The sequence below is a fragment of the Hermetia illucens genome, chromosome 6, assembly GCF_905115235.1.
Source record: "Hermetia illucens chromosome 6, iHerIll2.2.curated.20191125, whole genome shotgun sequence".
Lineage (NCBI taxonomy): Eukaryota > Metazoa > Arthropoda > Insecta > Diptera > Stratiomyidae > Hermetia > Hermetia illucens.
The window spans coordinates 86,088,790-86,110,047 of record NC_051854.1 but is presented as its reverse complement, the minus strand read 5'-3'; the positions used below and the strand labels follow the sequence as shown (position 1 = coordinate 86,110,047).

At 44.2% G+C, this 21,258-nt stretch overlaps 1 protein-coding gene across 1 annotated transcript; it reads right to left on the bottom strand.

The window, feature by feature from the left end:
* Positions 1–10,719: 10,719 nt before the first annotated feature.
* LOC119659452 (tol-Pal system protein TolA-like) lies at positions 10,720–15,847 on the bottom strand. The gene is made up of 2 exons (XM_038067537.1): positions 15,694–15,847; positions 10,720–11,589 (listed from the first exon to the last, which is right to left on the bottom strand). The coding sequence occupies exons 1-2, from the start codon at positions 15,728–15,730 to the stop codon at positions 10,823–10,825; spliced, it is 804 nt and encodes a 267-aa protein (XP_037923465.1). The 5' UTR covers positions 15,731–15,847; the 3' UTR covers positions 10,720–10,822.
* Positions 15,848–21,258: the final 5,411 nt, after the last annotated feature.

Below are 21,258 nucleotides of genomic sequence, written 5' to 3'. Positions count from 1 at the left end.
ACCAGCGACACAAGTGATTCCGATGCGAAGGTTAAGACGCCGTGATGGAGGCTTTTGTATTGCACGCAGACAATAGCAACATCGATTTCTTCTTCACATACTTTCTGTGCTAGCAGGATGACTCTCATTTTCGTAGAGTACTTAAAGCTATCCTGTAGGCTCGACACCTGTTGCTACCCGTTATTTGGTTACAATCCTCCTCACGTCTTCGACACAGTTTAGATCTGTCAATAGTGCTAGTGCAATCCTTCGCCATATGACCAAATCCGAAGCATTTAAAATACTTTTTTAGCAGAATTTGCTCGCGTAGCCTACACACGACCCAAACGATGCGGATTTTACCCGCCAACAGTGCTTTTGTAGCTGAGGTCATAGACGTAGTTAGGGTGGCTGTCTGCGTTCCACCGTACGCTCTCCATTGGCTCTTGATGTCCGTTTCCTGCGCGTCCTCCAGTTTCAGTTGATGTTTGAACGCTACACAAATTTCCTCCTTGGTAGTGACCTCGTCAAGATCTTTACATTCTATCGTAAACATTGGCCGACTTACGCGGAGGGTCGCTTGCTCGCCGAGTAAAGCCTCTATATTCCTTTGCAGGTCAGGGTGATCCTTCTTTTCCTTCGATGATTTGAATAGCAATCCTCCTTTCCTGTCTGTCTGTCTGTCACACGCACTTTTCTCAGAAACGGCTATTCCGATTGACACGAAATTTGGTAAGAAGGTGGGAACTATGAACGCCCAGACATGCAGTGAGTGATATCCTTCTATGTTGAGATTAAGAGAGATTTTTTCACCGAATATAGTCATGTTGGGTATCAAATGAAAGGCAGGGAGTGGGACTACTAACTATTACTAACAAAGTTACCGTTGCTCAAAGTGAGTAGTCTGACATGCCAAATGCGTACACATAAGAGGCTACGTACAAATGGAATAGTTCTACACTCAAATATGCTCCCAGAAGAAACAAACGAAACCTTTCGTACCTGAAGTGCCGAGCTTCCGGATTCCCGACTTGTTAGTATTATTGGATACTAAAAGGCTAAACATAATTGCCCTTTGCACCTAATTTATATGTTGTTAAACAAATATCGAAATATACTATAACATGTCACTCATTCTATACTCTACCATCAACCGTTGAGTTGTAAATCTTTCCCACGAAGGACGTTTTCTTAGGTTCCGTCAGGTACGTAATTGGAAGTGATGAAACGAACCAAGCAATAAAATACATTTGCATCTAAAAAGTGCTATCAAAATCCGTCAACATAAAATAAAAAAGCAACAATAAATACATAGCGACACAGTGATCATTATCTGTCGACACAAAACACAAGAAACATCACTTTTTCTACTAACAAGCCTCCATTAGGATTACTTTCTTGCCCTACATATGAGCTATAAATTGCTGAGAAAACAATGAAATTACCAAACAAGCAAATGCATTCTATTCAAATAAACTTAACTTTTGGATTATCTGTTCGCATTTTTATGGGTTATCTAAAATTATCAGATTATCCTATAATTTTTATAGCTGATTGCCAATAGGGTCAATGCTACTGCTACCATATATCATCTTTCTTAATTTTGACTACTAGAAAGTAGCCTTAATACATTAAAATAATGTAAATTGAGTACATGGAAACTAAACCATAAATATTCACTTTAGTAGGAGAGTATAATTGGTATTTAATTAAAATGGTGGAGCGAACTGCAAATGGGGTATACCAAAGTTTACAACTAAATACGTACCTCCTAGCCTTGAATTCAAAGGTACTATGGAAAGATTACATGAGCAATGTTTTGTTATAAAATCCAAATGTAGCTTTCATAGCATAAATATTTGATTCCTAACATATTTCCCAATCCAAGGCAGCCTATTGCAATAATAACGCTCGCGTTAAATGAGAAATGAGGAAGACTTCTCCGAAAAACAAGCGATACTATCCGATAGGTAACGTTCAATTTCTCCGCTTACAATCCTATTTGCATCAGCTTTTTCAAACTTATCAGGGTTTTCTTGGTGATCACTGGTCAACAGGGCCGTGGAGAAAAAATCCAGGGATAACTATACTTTTACTTTAATTACTTCTCCATTCCGGGTCCGAAAGTAATCACCTTCTTTCCTCCCTCTTTCATCAGACCTGGAAAACCTACTTGCAAATCGCCTGCGTTTGGTATCATCCTGGCCTCGGCCTTACTGTCACTGGATGTTTAGATAATGATAATTCTCAATACAAACGAAAATCTAAGTTCTTTCATGGTGCTTTGCGAAGGTGAGTACTGTTTACGCTTTTTGCCTAGCGAATTTCTATCTTCACTTGAGCACAACTCCACATCCTTAAGATGTTTTGTCACTACGACCGTTTTCCCCGTGTCGAACGTTAAGTATAATACATCATTGTACATGACGTTCCATAATATTAAGATAACTATGAAGGTAATGCAGTTTGAATCCATCATCAGTGACGTACATATATACAACAGGCTGCTTCCGTTCGTCCAGCTAGCGGATGGTCTATCGAAGATATAGATATTGCCCTTATAGACTTTCCGGGTGGGATCATCTTCATCCATACGGATTAAGTGACCCGCCCACTGTAACCTATTGAGCCGGATTTTATCCACAACCGGACGGTCATGGTATCGCTCATAGATTTCGTCATTGTGCAGGCTACGGAATCGTCCATCCTCATGTAGGGGGCCAAAAATTCTTCGGAGGATTCTTCTCTCGAACGCGGCCAAGAGTTCGCAATTTTTCTTGCTAAGAACCCAAGTTTCCGAGGAATACATGAGGACTGGCAAGATCATAGTCTTGTACAGTAAGAGCTTTGACCCTATGGTGAGACGTTTCGAGCGGAACAGTCTTTGTAAGCTGAAATAGGCTCTGTTGGCTGACAACAACCGTGCGCGGATTTCATCATCGTAGTTGTTATCGGTTGTGATTTTCGACCCTAGATAGGAGAAATTGTCAACGGTCTCAAAGTTGTATTCTCCTATCCTTATTCTTTTTCGTGTTTGACCAGTGCGGTTTGATGTTGTTGGTTGATTCGTCTTCGGTGCTGACGTTGCCACCATATATTTTGTCTTGCCTTCATTGATGTGCAGCCCAAGATCTCGCGCCGCCTGCTCGATCTGGATGAAGGCAGTTTGTACGTCTCGGGTGGTTCTTCCCATGATGTCGATATCGTCAGCATAGGCCAGTAGTTGGGTGGACTTGAAGAGGATCGTACCTCTTGCATTCACCTCAGCATCACGGACCACTTTCTCGAGGGCCAGGTTAAAGAGGACGCATGATAGCGCATCCCCTTGTCGTAGACCGTTGTTGATGTCGAATGGTCTTGAGAGTAATCCTGCTGCTTTTATCTAGCCTTGCACATTGGTCAGGGTCAGCCTAGTCAGGCTTATTAATTTCGTCGGGATACCGAATTCTCCCATGGCCGTGTACAGTTTTACCCTGGCTATGCTATCATAGGCGGCTTTAATGTCGGTGCAACTGTTGTCCATATTCCAACAGTTTTTCCATTGCCTGCCGCAGAGAGAAAATCTGATCTGTTGCTGATTTGCCTGGAGTGAAGCCTCTTTGGTATGGGCCAATGATGTTCTGGGCGTATGGGGCTATCCGGCCTAGCAAGATAGTGGAGAATATCTTATAGATGGTACTCAGCAACGTGATACCTCTATAATTGCTGCACTGTGTGATATTTCCCTCTTTACGTATGAGCCAGATTATGCCTCGTTGCCAATCGTCAGGCATTGATTCGCTGTCCCATACCTTGAGCACAAGTTGATGAACCACTTGGTGTAACTGATCGCCTCCATATTTAACCAATTCGGCTGTAATTCCATCGGCTCCTGGCGACTTATGATTTTTTAGCCGATGAATTGCACGGACTGTTTCTCCTAAACTTGTTGGTGGCAGTATTTGTCCGACGTCTTCAGTTGGCGGGACCTCCAACTCGCCGATGTTCTGGTTGTTCAGTAGCTCATCAAAGTACTCAACCCATCGCTCTAATATGCCCATTCTGTCGGAAATCAGATTTCCCTCTTTGTCTCAGCAGGATGAGCATCGAGGTGTATAAGGCTTCATCCTGCTGACTTGTTGGTAAAACTTCCGCGCCTGGTGCGGTTGCTCCCTGTACTTTTCTAGTTCACAGACTTGTTGGTTCTCCCAGGCTTCCTTTTTCCGTCTGTGAAGTCGCTTCTCCGCTCGACGGAGTTCGTGATAAGTCTCTGCGCGTGCCCGCGTTCTTTGAGAATGCAACATTACTCGGTATGCGGCATTCCTCCTTTCCGTTGCTAGCTTACATTCATCGTCAAACCAGCCGTTCCGACTCCTTTCGCGGCTGGGGCCAAGTATATTTGTGGCCGTATCCATGATAACGTTCTTCAGGTGGTTGTGAAGATCATTAGTTGATGCTTCATCTCCAGGTCCTCTGTTGACTGCGGTTATTGCGGCATCCATTTCCCTCTTATAGGTGTCGCGGAGGGTTGTGTTTTGGATGGTTTCAGTGTTCACTCTCACCTGATTGTCAGAGGGGATTCTAGGTGGTATTGTTATTCGAGCTCGGAGCACCATGCCAACGAGATAGTGATCCGAGTCTATATTGGCCCCCCTATATGTTCTGACATTCATCAAGGCTGAGAGGTGGCGGCGTTCGATCAACACGTGGTCAATTTGGTTGAAAGTGGTCTCATCTGGAGAGGCCCACGTATGTTTGTGGACCGCTTTCCGCGCAAATCAGGTACTTCCAACAACCATTTCGTGTGACCCTGCTAATTGAATAGTCCGCAGTCCGTTATCATTTGTTTTTTCGTGTAAGCTATGGGAGCCAACGTATCGCCTGAATACGGGCTCCTTCCCTACTTGGCTGTTAAAATCCCCAAGTATGATTTTGATATCATATCTGGGACAGGCTTCGAGGGTTCGTTCTACTGCCTCGTAGAAGGTATCCTTCTCCGATTCTGCAGTCTCCTTTGTAAGGGCGTAAACGTTTATGAGGCTTATATTTCTAAACTTGCCTCGCAAGCGCAGAGTGCATAGCCGTTCGCTTATGTTTTCAAAGCCGATAACAGCAGGTTTCATTTTTTGGCTGACTAAGAAACCTACTCCGAGCATATGGTTTACTGGATGACCGCTATAATATATGGTGTAGTGGCTCTTCTCTAGGAAACCGGTCCCTGTCCATCGCATCTCTTGCAACGCTGTTACATCAGCCCTATATTGGGACAGGGTATCGGTTAGCTGCTTATCAGCTTCATCTCTGTACAGGGAGCGCACGTTCCATGAGAAAATGCGCAAATCGTTGTTCCTTTGTCGTTGCCGGGTCCGTCGTTTTAAAATGCGTCCTATCCGAGGCTCCTGTTGTGGCTTCGTAACATGTTGTTTTCCGTGTAGGGTTGTCAGCCCTACCCAACCCCCAACCTGGAAGACCAGTTGGTACAATTTGTCACGTTTTTAGGCGCGGGAGACTCGCCTTCATCCTTCTCCGTCTGCAGCTTTTCGTCAAGAAAGAGCTTCCAGCGGTCACCACGTGGAGGTGGAGATAGGGTTTGGTAGAAGAGCTGTTGGTGCCCCGGGACCTATACTACCCTTTGACCACTACAAACGGAACAAATTTTACCAACTGGTCCTCCAGGTTCGGCGTTGGGTAGGGCTGACAATCCTACATGGAAAACCAACGTTACGAAGCCACGGGAGGAGCCTCGGACAGGATGGACTTTACAACAACGAACCCAGCAACGACAGCGGAATAACGATTTGCGCATTTTCTCATGGAATATGCTGCTAAGCAGCTAGCCGATACCCTGCCCCAATATAGGGCTGATATAACAGCATTGCATGAAATGCGTTGGTCAGGGTCCGGTTTCCTGGAGAAGAGCCGCTACACCATATATTATAGCGGCCACCCAGTAAACCATGTGATCGGAGTAGGTTTCTTATTCAGCCAAAAAATGAAACGTGCTGTTATCGGCTTTAAAAATATAAGCGAAAAGCTATGTACTCTGCATTTGTGAGTCAAATTTAGAAATATAAGCCTCATAAACGTTCACACCCTTCAGAGGAGACTGTTAAGTCGGAAAAGGATACAGGCGATACGTTGGCTCCCATAGCTTACACAGGGATACCAATCATAACAGATTGGGGATTATTCAGTCAGCAGTATAGCATGAAATTGTTGTTGGAAGTGCCTCGTTTCCGCGAACAAGCGGAAGCGGTCGACAACATATATGCTTATCTGCTCAACCAACCCAAATTCTAGGTCATAAAACATTCAAAGGAAACTTCACAATCGATAAATTATTTGATAGGAAAAGGATCAATCACCAATCCGTCAAAAAGTAAATCAATACAAATTAATATGGTGTTTTGAGGAAAAGTAAAGCACTACAAATTAACTTAATTCACTTTATCACTACAAAGCGCAAGCGATCTGTCTTCATTCGAGGCTGGAGGCAGAAGAGACCGATTGCCCTCCATGCGGTCCCTCTGCTGCCAACAAACGGCACTTTTTCACCGCCGGTTCTCCACTCCTGTGACGAGTTCTAAAATGTGTGGAGAGCGCCGGTGGCGCCATCTAATCGCTTGCATTTGCAACGGGGATAGGTAGATATCAGTAGCCGCTCCGAGGAGCCCAATTAACGCTTTGGTGCGCCGTTTTGACGCTACAAACTCCTAAGACCGTGACTGTCGTTATGGGAGCAGGGAGGCAGAGTCTAACTGGCTCGGATCTTCAGACCCAGCCCGTAGCATTCACGAAAGAAGGCAACTCTCCCACCCTGCAGCTAAAAATCTCTGTGCGGTACTCAAAGAATGAGTTACCCAGTGTCCGGAGCCTGACTCTAGCTACAGCTGGGCAATCGCAGAGAAAGTGCATGAGGGTTTCCCATCCTTCTCCGCAGCTTCGGCAAAGCGAGTTGTAGGGTATGCCAAGCCTAGCGGCATGGTCCCCTATGGGCCAGTGCCCCGTGCAGACCGCCGTAATCTTGAATGCATTTGCACGCGTCTGGCAGAGGAGCTCTCGTGATCGGGCTATGTTATAAGCGGGCCGAATTCTCCTTGACTTGGCACAGCTTGTAAGCCTTCGCCATCTTAGGCCCGCGGTTGCTAGGTAGTGCGAGCAGACTCGGCCCCCGACAGCCGCCAGCGGAACACCGACTGTATTCGCCCGTCAGCCCGCTCATTCCCCTCTATGTTCCTATCCCCGGGAACCCAGAGGAGAGTGACCTTGAGCGTGCCGCCCAGATGATTAAGTGCGTCTCTACACTGCCCCACCAGCCGGGAAGATGTCGTTGTTGAGTACAAGGCCGTAATGGCCGCTTGGCTGTTGGTGAGAATGGCTATGTTACGCTTGGGGCTCGAATCACGCTCCAGCCATCAACAGACTTCCAATATCGCCAGTACTTCCGCCTGGAATACACTGGCGAAACCTGGGAGATCATACGACTTGAATATACTGTGTGTATTCGAGAAACCCCCGCGTCGACTCCATAGGCCATCTTTGATCCGTCCATAAAGAATACTGTATCATAGTCTTGCAACATGCCACCAGTCTTCCACTTTGCCCTAGTTGGAGGGTCCATAGCAAAGTTTCTCGTGAAGTTCAGCTTGCGTGTGACATAGTCCGCTGCGCCACGCATACATGGGCCTCTCCAGAAGGAACTACTTGCAACTAAATTGACCACATGTTGATTGAACGGCACCACCTCTCATATATAGACTCGGATCACTATCACGCTGGCACAGTGCTCCGGGCTCGAATTACAACACCACCTGCAATCTCCTCTGGCAATCAGGTGAGAGTGAATACTGAAGCCATTCGTAACACAGCTCTCCGTAACACCTATAAGGGGAAATGGATGCCGCAATAACCGCTAACAGATGCCCTGGAGATGAAACATCAACAAATTATCTTCACAACCACCTGAAAAACGTTATCATTGATACTGCCACAAAGGTACTTGGCCCCAGTCGGAAGAAAAGTTAGGAACGGAAGAATTCTGCACGCCGAGTAATGTTGCATTCTCAAAGAACGCGGGCACGCGCTCACAGACGGAAGAAAGAAGCCTGGCAGAACCAACAGGTCTGTGAACTCAAAAAGTACAGGGAGCAACCGCACCAAGCGCGCAAGTTTTACCAACAAGTCAATGTGGGCATCAGTTACACCATCTTTTAATCGACTTTAAGACCAAGAGTCATAGGCGATGACAGCATAGCCAGAGTAAAACTGTACACCGCCATGAGAGAATTCGATATCCTGACGAAATTGATAAGATTGACTAGGCTGACCCTGACCAATGTGCGAGACTAGATAAAAGCAGCAGGATCACTCTCGAGACCATTCGACATCAACAACGGTCTAAGACAAGGGGATGCCGTATCATGCGTCCTCATGTGTCGAAAATCACAACCGATAACAGCTATGACGATGAAATCCGCACACGGTTGTTGGCAGCCAACAGAGCCTATTTCAGCTTACAAAAACTATTTCGCTCGGAACGTCTCACCATAGGGTCAAAGCTCTTACTGTACAAGACTGTGATCTTGCCAGTCCCTATGTATTCCACAGCAACCTGGATTCTTAACAAGAAAAATTGCGAACTCTTGGCCGCGTTCGAATTAAGAATCCTCCGACTAATTTTTGGTCCCCTATATGAGGATGGACGATTCCGTAGCCTACATAACGACGAAATCTATGAGCGATACCATGACCCTCAGGTTGTGGATAAAATCCGGCTCAACAAGTTGCAGTGGGTGGGTCAGTTAATTCAAATGGATAAGGATGATCCAGTCCGGAAAGTCTATAAGGGCGATAAAGGGCGAAAAAGAAAACGAGGCAGACCCTGCCTGAGATAGAGCGATGGCGTAGGTCAGACGCCAACAGCTTTTAGAGATATCGAATTGGTTTACCTGGGCACAAAACCGGGGTGTCTGGAGTTCCTTATTCAGGCAGGCCTAAGCCGGATACGGATAGTTGCGCCGTTGATGAAGATGAAAATCTAATCGCCGGCTGTTTATCGCAGGGTTGGTGAAACCCATCATGCTATACGCGGCTCCTGTCTGGGCATGTATGCTGGATAGCATAGTGAATCAGACAAGGGTGAGTTCGGCATACCGGTCAATCGCGCTGAGAGTGTGCAGTGCATATAGGACAACATCCGGTGAGGTAGCGTGTGTGCAGAAATTACCGACCTACGGAGGGAGTGTCATAAGCTCCACCGTTTGGCAGAGCGTTTACACGCCAACGAGGAGGCATGCGCCATAAAGGCAGAGTATAGATCAGTAAAAAGGAGACTCCACAAAGCTCGCGGCTGGCAGAACCTGGTCAACGAGGTGAATGGGGACCCATGGGGATTTGGCTATAAGCTTGCCATCTGAAAAATCGGAGGTTTGCGGAAGCCCTGCATACTAAGTACCGCCCAAATGGACCGCATTGTACAGGCATTATTCCCAGACATCCCCTACGGGTTGATATCAATTGCGAGAGAGGCCTAAACATTCAAGTCAACGGAAAACAACCAAAGGAGTGGCCGATTTTAAAGCCTCGCGACTGCATCCAAATCAAGCCTTTGATCGTGTGAAATGTCGCATCCGATGGGGGGGGGGGGGATGCCCTACTTGCCCTAAAAATTTACACAATATTGCTAAGCCGATGATCAATAGGGGTGAAGAATAATATAAATTCTCTCACCCACACCAGCGATGGAAAAAAGTTGTTGGGAATTTAGATAGAACGATTTAATTTGAATTTAAGCTGCTGGGTTGTAACGATCCCCTTGTTTGGTGAAGAAATGCAAACTGGAAATGATATTCAGTTTCGGTGAATTTAAATATTATAAAATTCAAGATATTATCATATAGTCCCACATATGTTGCCAATTAATTAAACCTATTAAAATGCATCATTTCCACATTGTTTTTTGTATATCTCGGCCGCCAAACAGATGCCACGCTTGAAAAGCCTATTATTAACACAAAACTCTTAAAAATGCCTCAAGTTCAAGTTTCCGCCTGGAAGTGCATATTCATAAGTAACTCCAAATTAAAGTAATTACATTCTCATTACAGACTCACCACTAACCTAAGAATACAAAAAATGCCAAAAGCACTGATCAAATCTTGCCACTCGTCTTCAAAACTGACTTGTTAACAAGTCTGCATTCAATTGGCCTTAACCCAACTCAATATTAGACGCCATGAAACCTTGGAAAATTATCTATTTAAATCAGAGCTATTCACACGTGTTTCTTATTCGGCGGCGGCATCCATTTAACATGGGCGTTTCAGTGATGAGCCTGCTTGTTATTCAATGGTATCTTTTCGTAAAATTTCAAGCACTTTATTATGTTTCTCATCACATCACATCACATTTATAGTCATTTTCTGGCGCTTTCGGAGGCGCACAAAATGAAAATTAGACATGTTGTTTGGAAATGCTAACCTAGTTCCCGTATTTGTTAAAGGGAGCGTGACTCGAGTAACCTATGGGACTCACATCTCATGCACTACTCTGGCACACAATGTCGAGAAATCTTCATCAGCCGAGGAATCCTTACTTAAGATTTCAGTCGCTAAATACAGTAGCTTAATATTACCACCGAACACTCAATTAATGATGAAACAGTCGCCGGAGCAACATTAGGTTGTACCCAAATTAATTGAAGAATACTCTGATAGGATTATTTGTAATACTTAAAAATTACTTCTTTAAATCAGTCACGAGCAAACTCCAATAATTATATTTTCTACACGCTAGACATAAATATTCATTAACATATTCGCCCTAACAGGCACATTAACAATAATAGCCTTTTCCTTCCATTACTTCAGTCATGTTGGAGAACTACCGCATTTTGCGTAGTACCAGCAACTTCGTGCAACTCAGCGGACGCTTGAAGAGCAGCCGAATTGGCATTACGTTGAGCCTTCTCCGCGGCGGCAGTGGCTTTCGCTGCTGCTTCCTTCGTCGCCTCAAAATCAACCTGAGCCTCTGCAAGTTTGTTGACTATCAAACTCAGATGACCTTTAGCCTTTCCAACCATCTCAGTCTGGCTAGCAAGTTCAGCTTCAGCATCATGAGCTGCTTGCTCAGCTTTCTCAGCGGCTTGTTGGGCACTATTCAGGGCAGCTGTAAGGGTTGCAACATGACCTGCAGCCTGAGCAGCGGCAGCTTTAGTTAATTCGACCGATTTTTTAACCAATTCCAGTTGAGCTGCTTCATTTTCGAAGCGGCTGATCGCATCCAAATTTTGCTTTTCCAAATTTTCCACAAGGACTTCTTTGCCTACCAGTGCAGCATTAGCAGTTGCCGCGGCCTGAAGGGCAGATTGGGCAAGGGTTGACTGAACAAGATACGCTGCTTGGAATGCGGCTGCATGCTGTTTTACTACTGCTGAGTTGGCTCGATCAGCCGAACCTTGAGCGATTGATCGTAGACCACTTGCTGAGCTATAGCCCTTGTCAACCACAGTGGCTCGAAGTATAGCTGCCTTCTCTAGTTCCGCGTATCCTTGGTATCCCTCTATTTCCTCCTTTGTATAACCAATGCTGGCGCGTTTACTGTTTGTCTTTATCGTCTTTGCGTTGGTATAACCTTCGAACGAAGAAAAGAAAATTAATCATATGTAATAGAAGTAAGTAAATACATTAGACATTTGATCAGTATAAAATTTAGGAAGCTATTCAAAGTGCTTTAGAATATGGATTCAATACTCCCGACGCCATATTTATAAGACCTATTCGCATGTTAAGCTGAATTCATAAAAGTAGCGTACTGTGAGGAACTGGAAGGCGGAAAAGAGACGTCAAGGCTTTGCAGAGTCCTGAAAAGGGATGAGTCGGTCAAGTTGGACTCTCTTAGAAAACCCGACGGTACTTTCACAAGCTCCAGACTAGACTCAGTACAGACCCTCCTAGAAGTACACCAACCGGGAGAACGGGTCAGAGAAGTGGCAGGGGGAAAGTTGACGGTTCTTGCAACCCCTTCAACACGCAAGTGCTGCAAGGGCAGCTGGAGCACTGTGAAAGCAATTGTTGCCCATGAAAAGGTGAGAGCTGACATACTGTCCTTTGAATATTTCAAAGCATCTGGCATTAATTGCATCTATCCGGAAATGCTAAAGGAGGGTATGGAGCACTTAGCAACCGCACCAGGCGCGGAAAAGGAAGTTTCACCAACAAGTCAGCAAGATGAAGCCTTATACACCTCGATACTCATCCTGCCGAGACAAAGAGGGAAATCTGATTTAAGACAGAATGGGCATATTGGAGCGATGGGTTGAGTACTTTGATGAGCTACTGAACAACCAGAACATCGGCGAGTTGGAGGTCCCGCCAACTGAAGACGACGGACAGATACTGCTACCACTAAGTTTAGGAGAAACAGTCCGTGCAAATCATCGGCTAAAAAATCATAAGTTGCCAGGAGCCGATGGAATTACAGCCGAATTGGTTAAATATGGAGGCGACCAGTTACACCAAGTCGTTCATCAACTTGTGCTCAAGGTATGGGACAGCGAATCAATGCCTGACGATTAGAAACGAGGCATTATCTGTCTCATACATAAACAGGGAGATATCACACAGTGCAGCAATTATAGAGGTATCACGTTGCTGAGTACCATCTCTAAGCTATTCTCCACTATCTTGCTAGGCCGGATAGCCTCATACGCCCAGAACATCATTGACCCATCCCAAAAAGGCTTCACTCCAGGCAAATCAGCAACAGATCAGATTTTCTCTCTGCGGCAGCGATGGAAAAACTGTTGGAATATGGACAACAGTTGCACCATCTGTTCATCGACTTTGAAGCCGCCTATGATAGCATAGCCAGGATAAAACTGTACACGGCCAGAGAATTCGGTATCCCGAAGAAATTAATAAGACTGACTAGGCTGACCCTGACCAATATGCGAGGCCACACAAAAGCAGCAGGATCACTCTCAAGACCATTCGACATCAACAACAGTCTAAGACAAGGGGATGCGCTATCATGCGTCCTCTTTAACCTGGCCCTCGAGAAAGTGGTACGTAATGCTGAGGTAAATGCAAGAGGTACGATCCTCTTTAAGTCCACCTAACTACTGGCCTCTGCTGACGATATCAACATCATGGGAAAAACCATCCGAGACATACAAACTGTCTTCATCCAGATCAAGCAGGCGGCGAGTGGAGCGAGATCTTGGGCTGCACATCAATGAAGACAAGACAAAATATGTGGTGGCAACGTCAGCACCGAAAACGAACCAACCAACAACATCAAACCGCACTGGTCAAACAGGAAGAATAAGGAAAGGAGAATACAACTTTGAGACCGTTGACAATTCCTCCTATCTAGGGTCGAAAATCACAACCGATAACAACTACGATGATGAAATGTGCGCACGGTTGTTGTCAGCCAACAGAAACGTCTCACAATAGGGTCAAATCTCTTACTGTACAAGACTATGATCTTGCCAATCCTCATGTATTCCTCGGAGACTTGGGTTCTTAGCAAGAAAAATTGCGAACTCTTGGCCGCGTTCGAGAGAAGAATCCTCCGAAGAATTTTTGGCCCCCTACATGAGGATGGAAGATTCCGTAGCCTACATAACGACGAAATCTATGAGCGATACCATGACCGTCCGGTTGTGGATAAAATCCGGCTCAATAGGTTACGGTGGGCGGGTCACTTAATCCGTATGGATGAGGATGATCCCACCCGGAAAGTCTATAAGAGCAATATCTATGGTAGAAAAAGAAAACGAGGCAGACCCTACCTAAGATGGAGCGATGGCGTAAGTCAGGATGCCAGACAGCTTTTAGGGATATTGAATTGGTGGACCTCAGCGCAAAACCGGGATGTCTGGAGTTCCATATTAAGGCAGGTCTATATCGGATACCGGTTGTTGCGCCGTTGATGATGATGATGGAGCACTTCGAGCGGCCTCTAAGAAATATTTTTCAAGGATGTCTTGATCTGGGCTGAGCGCCTTTCAATTGGGAAAAAGGTTAAGGTAGTCTTCATACCGAAACCTGGGAAAGATGACTATTCTAATCCAAAGAACTTCAGACAGATCAGCTAGAATTCATTCGTGCTGAAAACTTTGTGCTGCGCCAGAAAGCATGGAGTCGATGACACTTTAGTCAAGTGGATCTATGCTTTGCAAATGCAGTGATTACTGCATGATTAAACAGTAGTGGATCACTACCTGACCACAGATGCAATAAATGGGTATAAACTTAACCTCAAAACAAAGATTGGATTAAAAACAGAACTAGGACCTGAGTCAGGGCTTGCCTTATGGGAAAAACGAAAAGAAAATCTTTTTTGGGACAATATACATTGGTGTTTCAAGGCCATTGCGACTACAAATCACCCCAAAAACTTAAAACTCGCCTGAACCTTTTTTTTTGTTTTTTTTTTATTGAGAAGGATAGTAAATCAACATCCACTTGATGTTGGACCGGACTAGATGGTGAGCAACTTACTCTCACTTGTTTCGTCCACGGACCCCTTGTTTTGGGCAAAGCACACAAGTATTCAAAAACGATTTCGCCCAGGTAGAGGCAACTCTTAAGACGCTGCCTCACCTCTGCCCTGGGAGAGGCGTGACCGAAAGCGGCCCTGGACGAAGCCGTTAGTTATTCTTTCTATTTTTAAATACTTTGGTGCTATGACCAAAACGAGAGGTCTGTGGACGAAACAAGTGAGAGTAAGTTGCTCTTCATCTGGACCGGATGTGGAGATTAGGATCCCTCATATCCCCAAAAAAAAATAGCTTTAACTTCGGCTTAAACTTTTGGGGGTTTAAGTTGGACATAATTCGTACCCTTGTCATATTTGTTATTATATAAAAAGGAGCGACTTCCGTCTGTTGCACTTTCAGTCACGCTGCACTCTGGGCAGAGGTGAGGCAGCGTCAGGAGACTTTCCTCTGCCCTGGACCAATCCGTTAGTCATTCTTTCTATTTTTATCTGAACCCGTTTCCCGCTAGATTCAATACGATGGAACTACTCTAGGTATTTAGTCACTGTCACGTAAAGAGAAATTAAATCTTGGATGCCCTACCACGCGAAAAGAGTTCAGTTTATGCATACCAAGGAAGGAAGCAGAATCTGAGGTTCTGCTATCAAAAACTGGGAACAAGCTTTCCTTACCGACAAGTGGCAGGGCCTTAATGCCTATGCCATCGGCATGCTACCAAAGCTTTAAAACATGGAAATGACCTCAGATAGTAGCCAACTTTTACTGGGTTGGCTAGGGTCTGGCACCATTCTATAATATATACACTAAGCTGCTGAAGTTATCTGCAACTAATTAACAAGTTGGAAAGTACACAGGGGGAAATAACAATAGAATTTCTGGTGTTCACTTTGTTTTCCTAAATACGGTTGCTCGTTACTTGGACTTGGACAACGGTTTCAAATCACAGCAAATTTTTTATAAAATCAGAAAACTGGTGATTGAAGACGACCTAGGGATGACTGTAATTCGAACTGGTAGCACCTGCAATTTATCCACTTCTGAAATCCCAAAGATTTTGATCTTTCGCAAATATCCATGTTTTCACCATTACAAAAATTTTATCTTTTCTCACTCAAAGACATTGTACTTTTGAACTTAAAAATTCACCATATTGCACAAAACATAAAAATGTTGTCACATTACTCAAATAACTTCGCGTAGTCCGCACAAATTGAGAATTCAAATCTTACCGAAGAGGAAAACCAGTAGAACTATTGCTACTCGCATATTACTTATTGCGCACGTTCCAGTCACGTTAAATATTTAATTATAAATCTTTTCCCAAAATATAACAAATCGCAACTACGAAGATGAGCAAAATGCGGTGTCTGGCTAAGCATTGTTCAATATATAGCGAAATACGACGAAATTAAAATATTTAAATGTTAAATAAGCAAATCTCCATTGCTTCATGGGCATCCATTTTTTTTTAAATTGAAACCAAAAATGGATAGAATCTGAGGTCACTACTATCGAATATATCCGAGAAAGGATTTCCGAAGATCCAAATCGAAATTTGTTTCTTTTTTCAAGACGTGATCACTATCGCGAGGTAAAAAGTTTGCAAACTGCAATGTTGAATTAGTTCAAAAACTAGAGATAAGCACATAAAAATTTGAATAATTAAGAAGAGTATCTTAACTCTGAAGAAAATTTTATGGCAAAGAGACAACATCTGCTCAGCTTCAAGGTTCATAAACTCGAAATAGTAGATGCTTGGACGGGTCGACTGATAGTGAAAAACCGTTACTAAAAGATATTTAAATTGAATTTGCTTCTGTGATACTGGTACAAGGATATCAACTAGACAAAGAAATATCTTTTGCCGTGACTACAATATCTAATGCAATTTGATTGCATTGAAAAAAAACTCCTTCTCGAAGATCTTGTTAACATGAGAATACAAGAAAACTTCCTCTTTTAGATAAAGCTGGGAATGGAATTCATTATTTTCAATAAATTTATAAAGGTTCATCGACACAATTAAATTTTTGGCAATCAATAAAAAAGCATAAATATTGTTTTGGAATGTTTACAAATTGCATTTGTGATTGAGAAAATTATAAACCAGTTTCCAGCTTTAAATTTCACAAAAATGTATGCAAGAAATTTGGTAATTTTAATAGAAAACCTGAAATAGTTACACATATCAACTTTCTGGTGATTCATCCGTGCACTGATACCAATGCAGCCTAATTTAAATTATCATTTTTAATTCATATTCGGCAACCAGTTAATTGTGTCCATTGATAAACTGTAATAAATTTATTTATTCAAGATTCGCATATAATAATTGTAATACAGTTAATGTATGTAGTATCAAGTACAAAAAGGATGCCGAGGATCCCAGACCTAATACAAAGGAATTAATCAAATTCTGGGAGATCTTTCTACCGTCTAGCGAGAATCAGGAGTGGTTAAAACGATAGATATGAGAGATTTTCTGTATTGCATATTTTTACAGCGATTACTCAATAATTATCTTTCAACGGTGCGGAGAGTTACAGCACAGGAAAACATCATGTCCGAACCCACAAAGACGCCAGGCTGGCCTGCAAAAACTTTGGATGAGTAGACCTTCATAGAGGTGTGGCTAGGCCAATGAGTCCAAAGAGCAGTCCAGCGAATAGTCGAAAAGATTGACCAGGGACAAAAAGAGTACTTTTGCTTTCAAGAGCTCTGGTCGGAGGCAGGCGTAAACCTTTAAGGGAATGCTCATAGAATCATGAAGGGATAAGTAAGAGGCCCCCCCCAACGCGGGGGGAGAGGGGAAGGGAGTTCAAAGAACCCCTTGCTATCCAGCCCCTTCACTGGTCGAACTCTATCTATTTTGCAAAAATTTTTCCCTCTAGGCAACGCTCTCCATATCGTACTTGCGCAAAGCGCTTACGATACACCTCTTTGCCATAAGTATCAGCCCATATTTCCGCACCGTAGACCAGAACAGCCTGCGTTGCACTTATAAGAAGTTGCTGCTAGATGTAGGACCCCTAATGTGTGGCGGACCCAGCAACTTGCGTATCGCATGCACGCTAGTGCGAATCGCGTTAGCCATGATATCGAAAAGCAATTTTTGACAGCGAAAATTGTTTTTCGGATTGATAAGACTCCGTAATGGCAGGCTTGAATCAATAAGCAACATCCTTAGATCGAGACCTGACTTTCGGTGGCGGGTATATTAACAACAAGAGGAAGTAACAACGTTAGGCGATCGGGATCGTCCACAAAAATAGAAGTCCTCACTAGGAACCTTTGGAAGTTGGTTAAGGGTTTGTGTTTGCGGAACTTAATCAACCTTTGTCTCCTATTTCACCTCTGAAAAGCTACAGAAGAAAAACAAAATTCTCAGATCCCATTATTTGTCTGACCGAAAGTAGTTCGTTTCCAGTGACAACAGGTGGCGAACGCGAAAATTGAAAGTGTCGGCTATTTGCACTGTCAGAAGACTCCGCCACCGTTGTTGCAATTCTCACTCGCGGCAGCGTCAATTACCACGTATCCAGGCGCACTCGGAGAGCCGACGCCCCAGGATATCCAGTGCGAGCGACCACCTATCAATATTCGCAGCAGAATATCATAAAAGAAGAGAACACCGCAGGAGACCGCGCAGGACCGTTTTCTTTTCCTCCGCTCTTTCGCTTCTTTGGTTCTCCAACTCTGCGATGGTTTTCAGCGGAAGAATTTACTCATCTACCACTTCCACCAGCACTGACGACATTTGGAGCAATTCCATCTGTTAGTGCTACAGAAACTGAAGAGCCAATGAAAAAAATCAAATCGGAAAAAGTAACTGTACCTAACGATATCGCATCTTACCTCTCGAAAGAAAAGAGCTCAGACCCAACACTTTGGATCAGTGAGTTTTCAAGATTGTGTATAAAACAAACCCTTATTACAATTAACTACTGATTGTCCATCTGTCTATCTGTTTGTCTGCTTCTTCATGGTGGTAGAAACCTGCAGAAAATACTGCCGCATACGTACCAGCGTGTGGGACTGTTGCCAACTAACACCGCCCCACCTCTCCCCAAAGGAACCAGCGCAAAGTATTATGTCACGAGGTGAACATGATTCTAACCTCTCCCTTAATCCTCTTTTACCACTCTGCACTGGACTTGCCTCACCATATGCTTAATGCTCCTTAAACGGCTCCAGTGCCGTTCTCATTGACCTATTTCTCCAATTATCATCAACTGCGCAACAACCGATATCCGGTCTAGGCCTGCCTTAATAAGGAACTACACACATCCCGGTTTTGCACCGAGGTCCACCAAGTCGATATCCCTAAAATCTACCTAGCGCCCTGGCCTACGCCATCGTTATGCCAGTAGTTGGGTGGACTTAAAGAGGATCGTAAACCTCGCATTTACCTCAGCATCACGGATCACTTCCCCCAGGTTAAAGAGGACGCATTATGGTCTCGAGAGTGATCCCGCGGCTTTCATCTGGATTCGCACATTGGTCAGATCAACCTAATCAATCTTATTAATTTTGTCGGGATATTGAATTCTCTCATGGCCGTGTACAATTTTACCCTGGCTATACTATCATAGGTGTTCTTGAAGTCTATGAAAAGATGGTGCAACTGATGTCCATTCTCCAACTGTTTTTCCAGTGCTTGCCGTAGAGAGAAAATCTGATATGTTCCTGATTTGCCTGGAGTGAAGCCTCTATGGTAGTGTGGGCGTATGAGGCTATCCGGCCTAGCAAGGTAGCGGAGAATATCTTATAGATGATACTCAGCAACGTGATACCTCTATAATGTCTGCACTGCCAGATATCTCCCTTTTTCTGTATGGAACAGATAATGCCTCGTTGCCAGTCGTCAGGCATTTGGGATTTGCTGTACCACACCTTAAGTATAAGTTAATGAACCGCTTGGTGTAATTGGTCGCCTCCATATTTAACCGATTCAGCTGTAATTCCATCGGCTCCTAGCGACTTATGATTTTTAAGCCGATGAATAGCACGGACTATTTCTTCTATACTTGATGGTGGCAGTAGTTGTCCATCGTTTTCAGTTGGCCTCCAACTCGCCGATATTTAAGTTGTTCAGCTGTTCATCAAAATACTCAACCCACCGCTCCAATATGCCCATTCTGTCGGAAATCAGATTTCTCTCTTTGTCTCGGTAGGATGAGCATCGAGGTATATAAGGCTTCATCCAGATGACTTGTTGGTAAAACTTCCACCTTCGGGCCTGGTGCGGTTGCTCCCTGTACTTTTCGAGTTCACAGATCTGTTGGTTCCCCCAGGCTTTCTTTTTTCGTCTGTGAAGTCGCTTCTCCGCTCGACGGAGTTCGTGGTAAGTTCCCGTGCGTGCCCGCGTTCTCTGAAAATACAACATTACTCAGTATGCAGCATTCTTTCGTTTCGTTGCGAGCTTATATTCATCATCAAACCAGCCGTTCCGACTCTTTTTGCGGCTGGGACCAAGTATGTTTGTGGCCATATTTATGCTAACGTTCTTCAAGTGGTTGTGAAAATCATTTGTTGATGCTTCATCTATAGGATCTCTGTTGACTGCGGTTATTGCGAGTCTATATTGGTTCCCTTATATGTTCTGACATTCATCAAGGCCGAGAAATGGCGGCGTTTGATCAGCACGTGGTCAATTTAGTTGAAAGTGGTCCCATCTGGAGAGGCCCATGTTTGTTTGTGGACCGCCTTTTACACAAACCAGGTACTTCCAACAACCACTTCGTGTGGCATTGTTAATTGAATAATCAACAGTCCGTTATCATGTATTTTGATGTAACCTATGGAAGCGAACGTATCGCCTGAATACGGGCTCCGTCCCTACTTGTCTGTTAAAATCTCCAAGTATTATGATATTTTGATATCATATTCGAGAAAAACTTCCACGTTTCGTTCTACTGCCTCGTAGAAGGTATCCTTCTCCGACTCTGCAGTCTCCTCTGTAGGGGTGTGAACGTTAATGAGGCTTATATTTCTAAATTTGCCTCGCAACGCAGAGTGCTAGCCTGTCACCTATATTTTCAAAGCCGATAAAAGCAGGTTTCATGGTTTGGCTGACTAAGAAACCTACTCCGAGCATATGGTTTACTGGATGACCGGTATAATATATGGTGTAGTGGCTCTTCTCCAGGAAACCGGTCCCTGTCCATCGCATCTCTTGCAACGCTGTTATATCAGCCCTAAATTGGGGCAGGGTATCGGCTAGCTGCTCATCAGCTTCATCTCTGTACAGGGAGCGCACGTTCCATGAGAAAATGCACAAATCGTTATTTCTTTTTCGTTGCCGGGTTCGTCGTTGTATTATCCGTCCAGTCCGAGGCTCCTGTTGTGGCTTCGTAACAAGTTGTTTTCCGATTAGGGTTGTCAGCCTTACCCAACCCGAACCTGGAGGACCAGTTGGTACAATTTGTCAGGTCTTCAGACACGGGAGACTCGCCTTCATCCTTCTTCGTCTGCAGCTTTTCGTTAAGAAAGAGCTCCCAGTGGTCACCATGTGGAGGTGGAGATGGGGTTGTAGTAGAGCTGTTGGTGTTGGTTCAGCAGACAATTCCTAGGTTTTATGTTCCATTGTGAGAGCCAATCCACGTTTCTAATCTCTTCCTTTCCTCTAAGAAGGAGAAAACATGCTGCGAGTCCTCTAGAATACCGTCGTAGCGAGGGTAATTGGATCAGCTGTCCAGTCTAAACACATACAAACTTTTACAGTCTCCGTCATGTCCCATCAGAAACCTTCATTCGGCGTTTTTCACATCCTAGATGCATCACCCAACATCAAA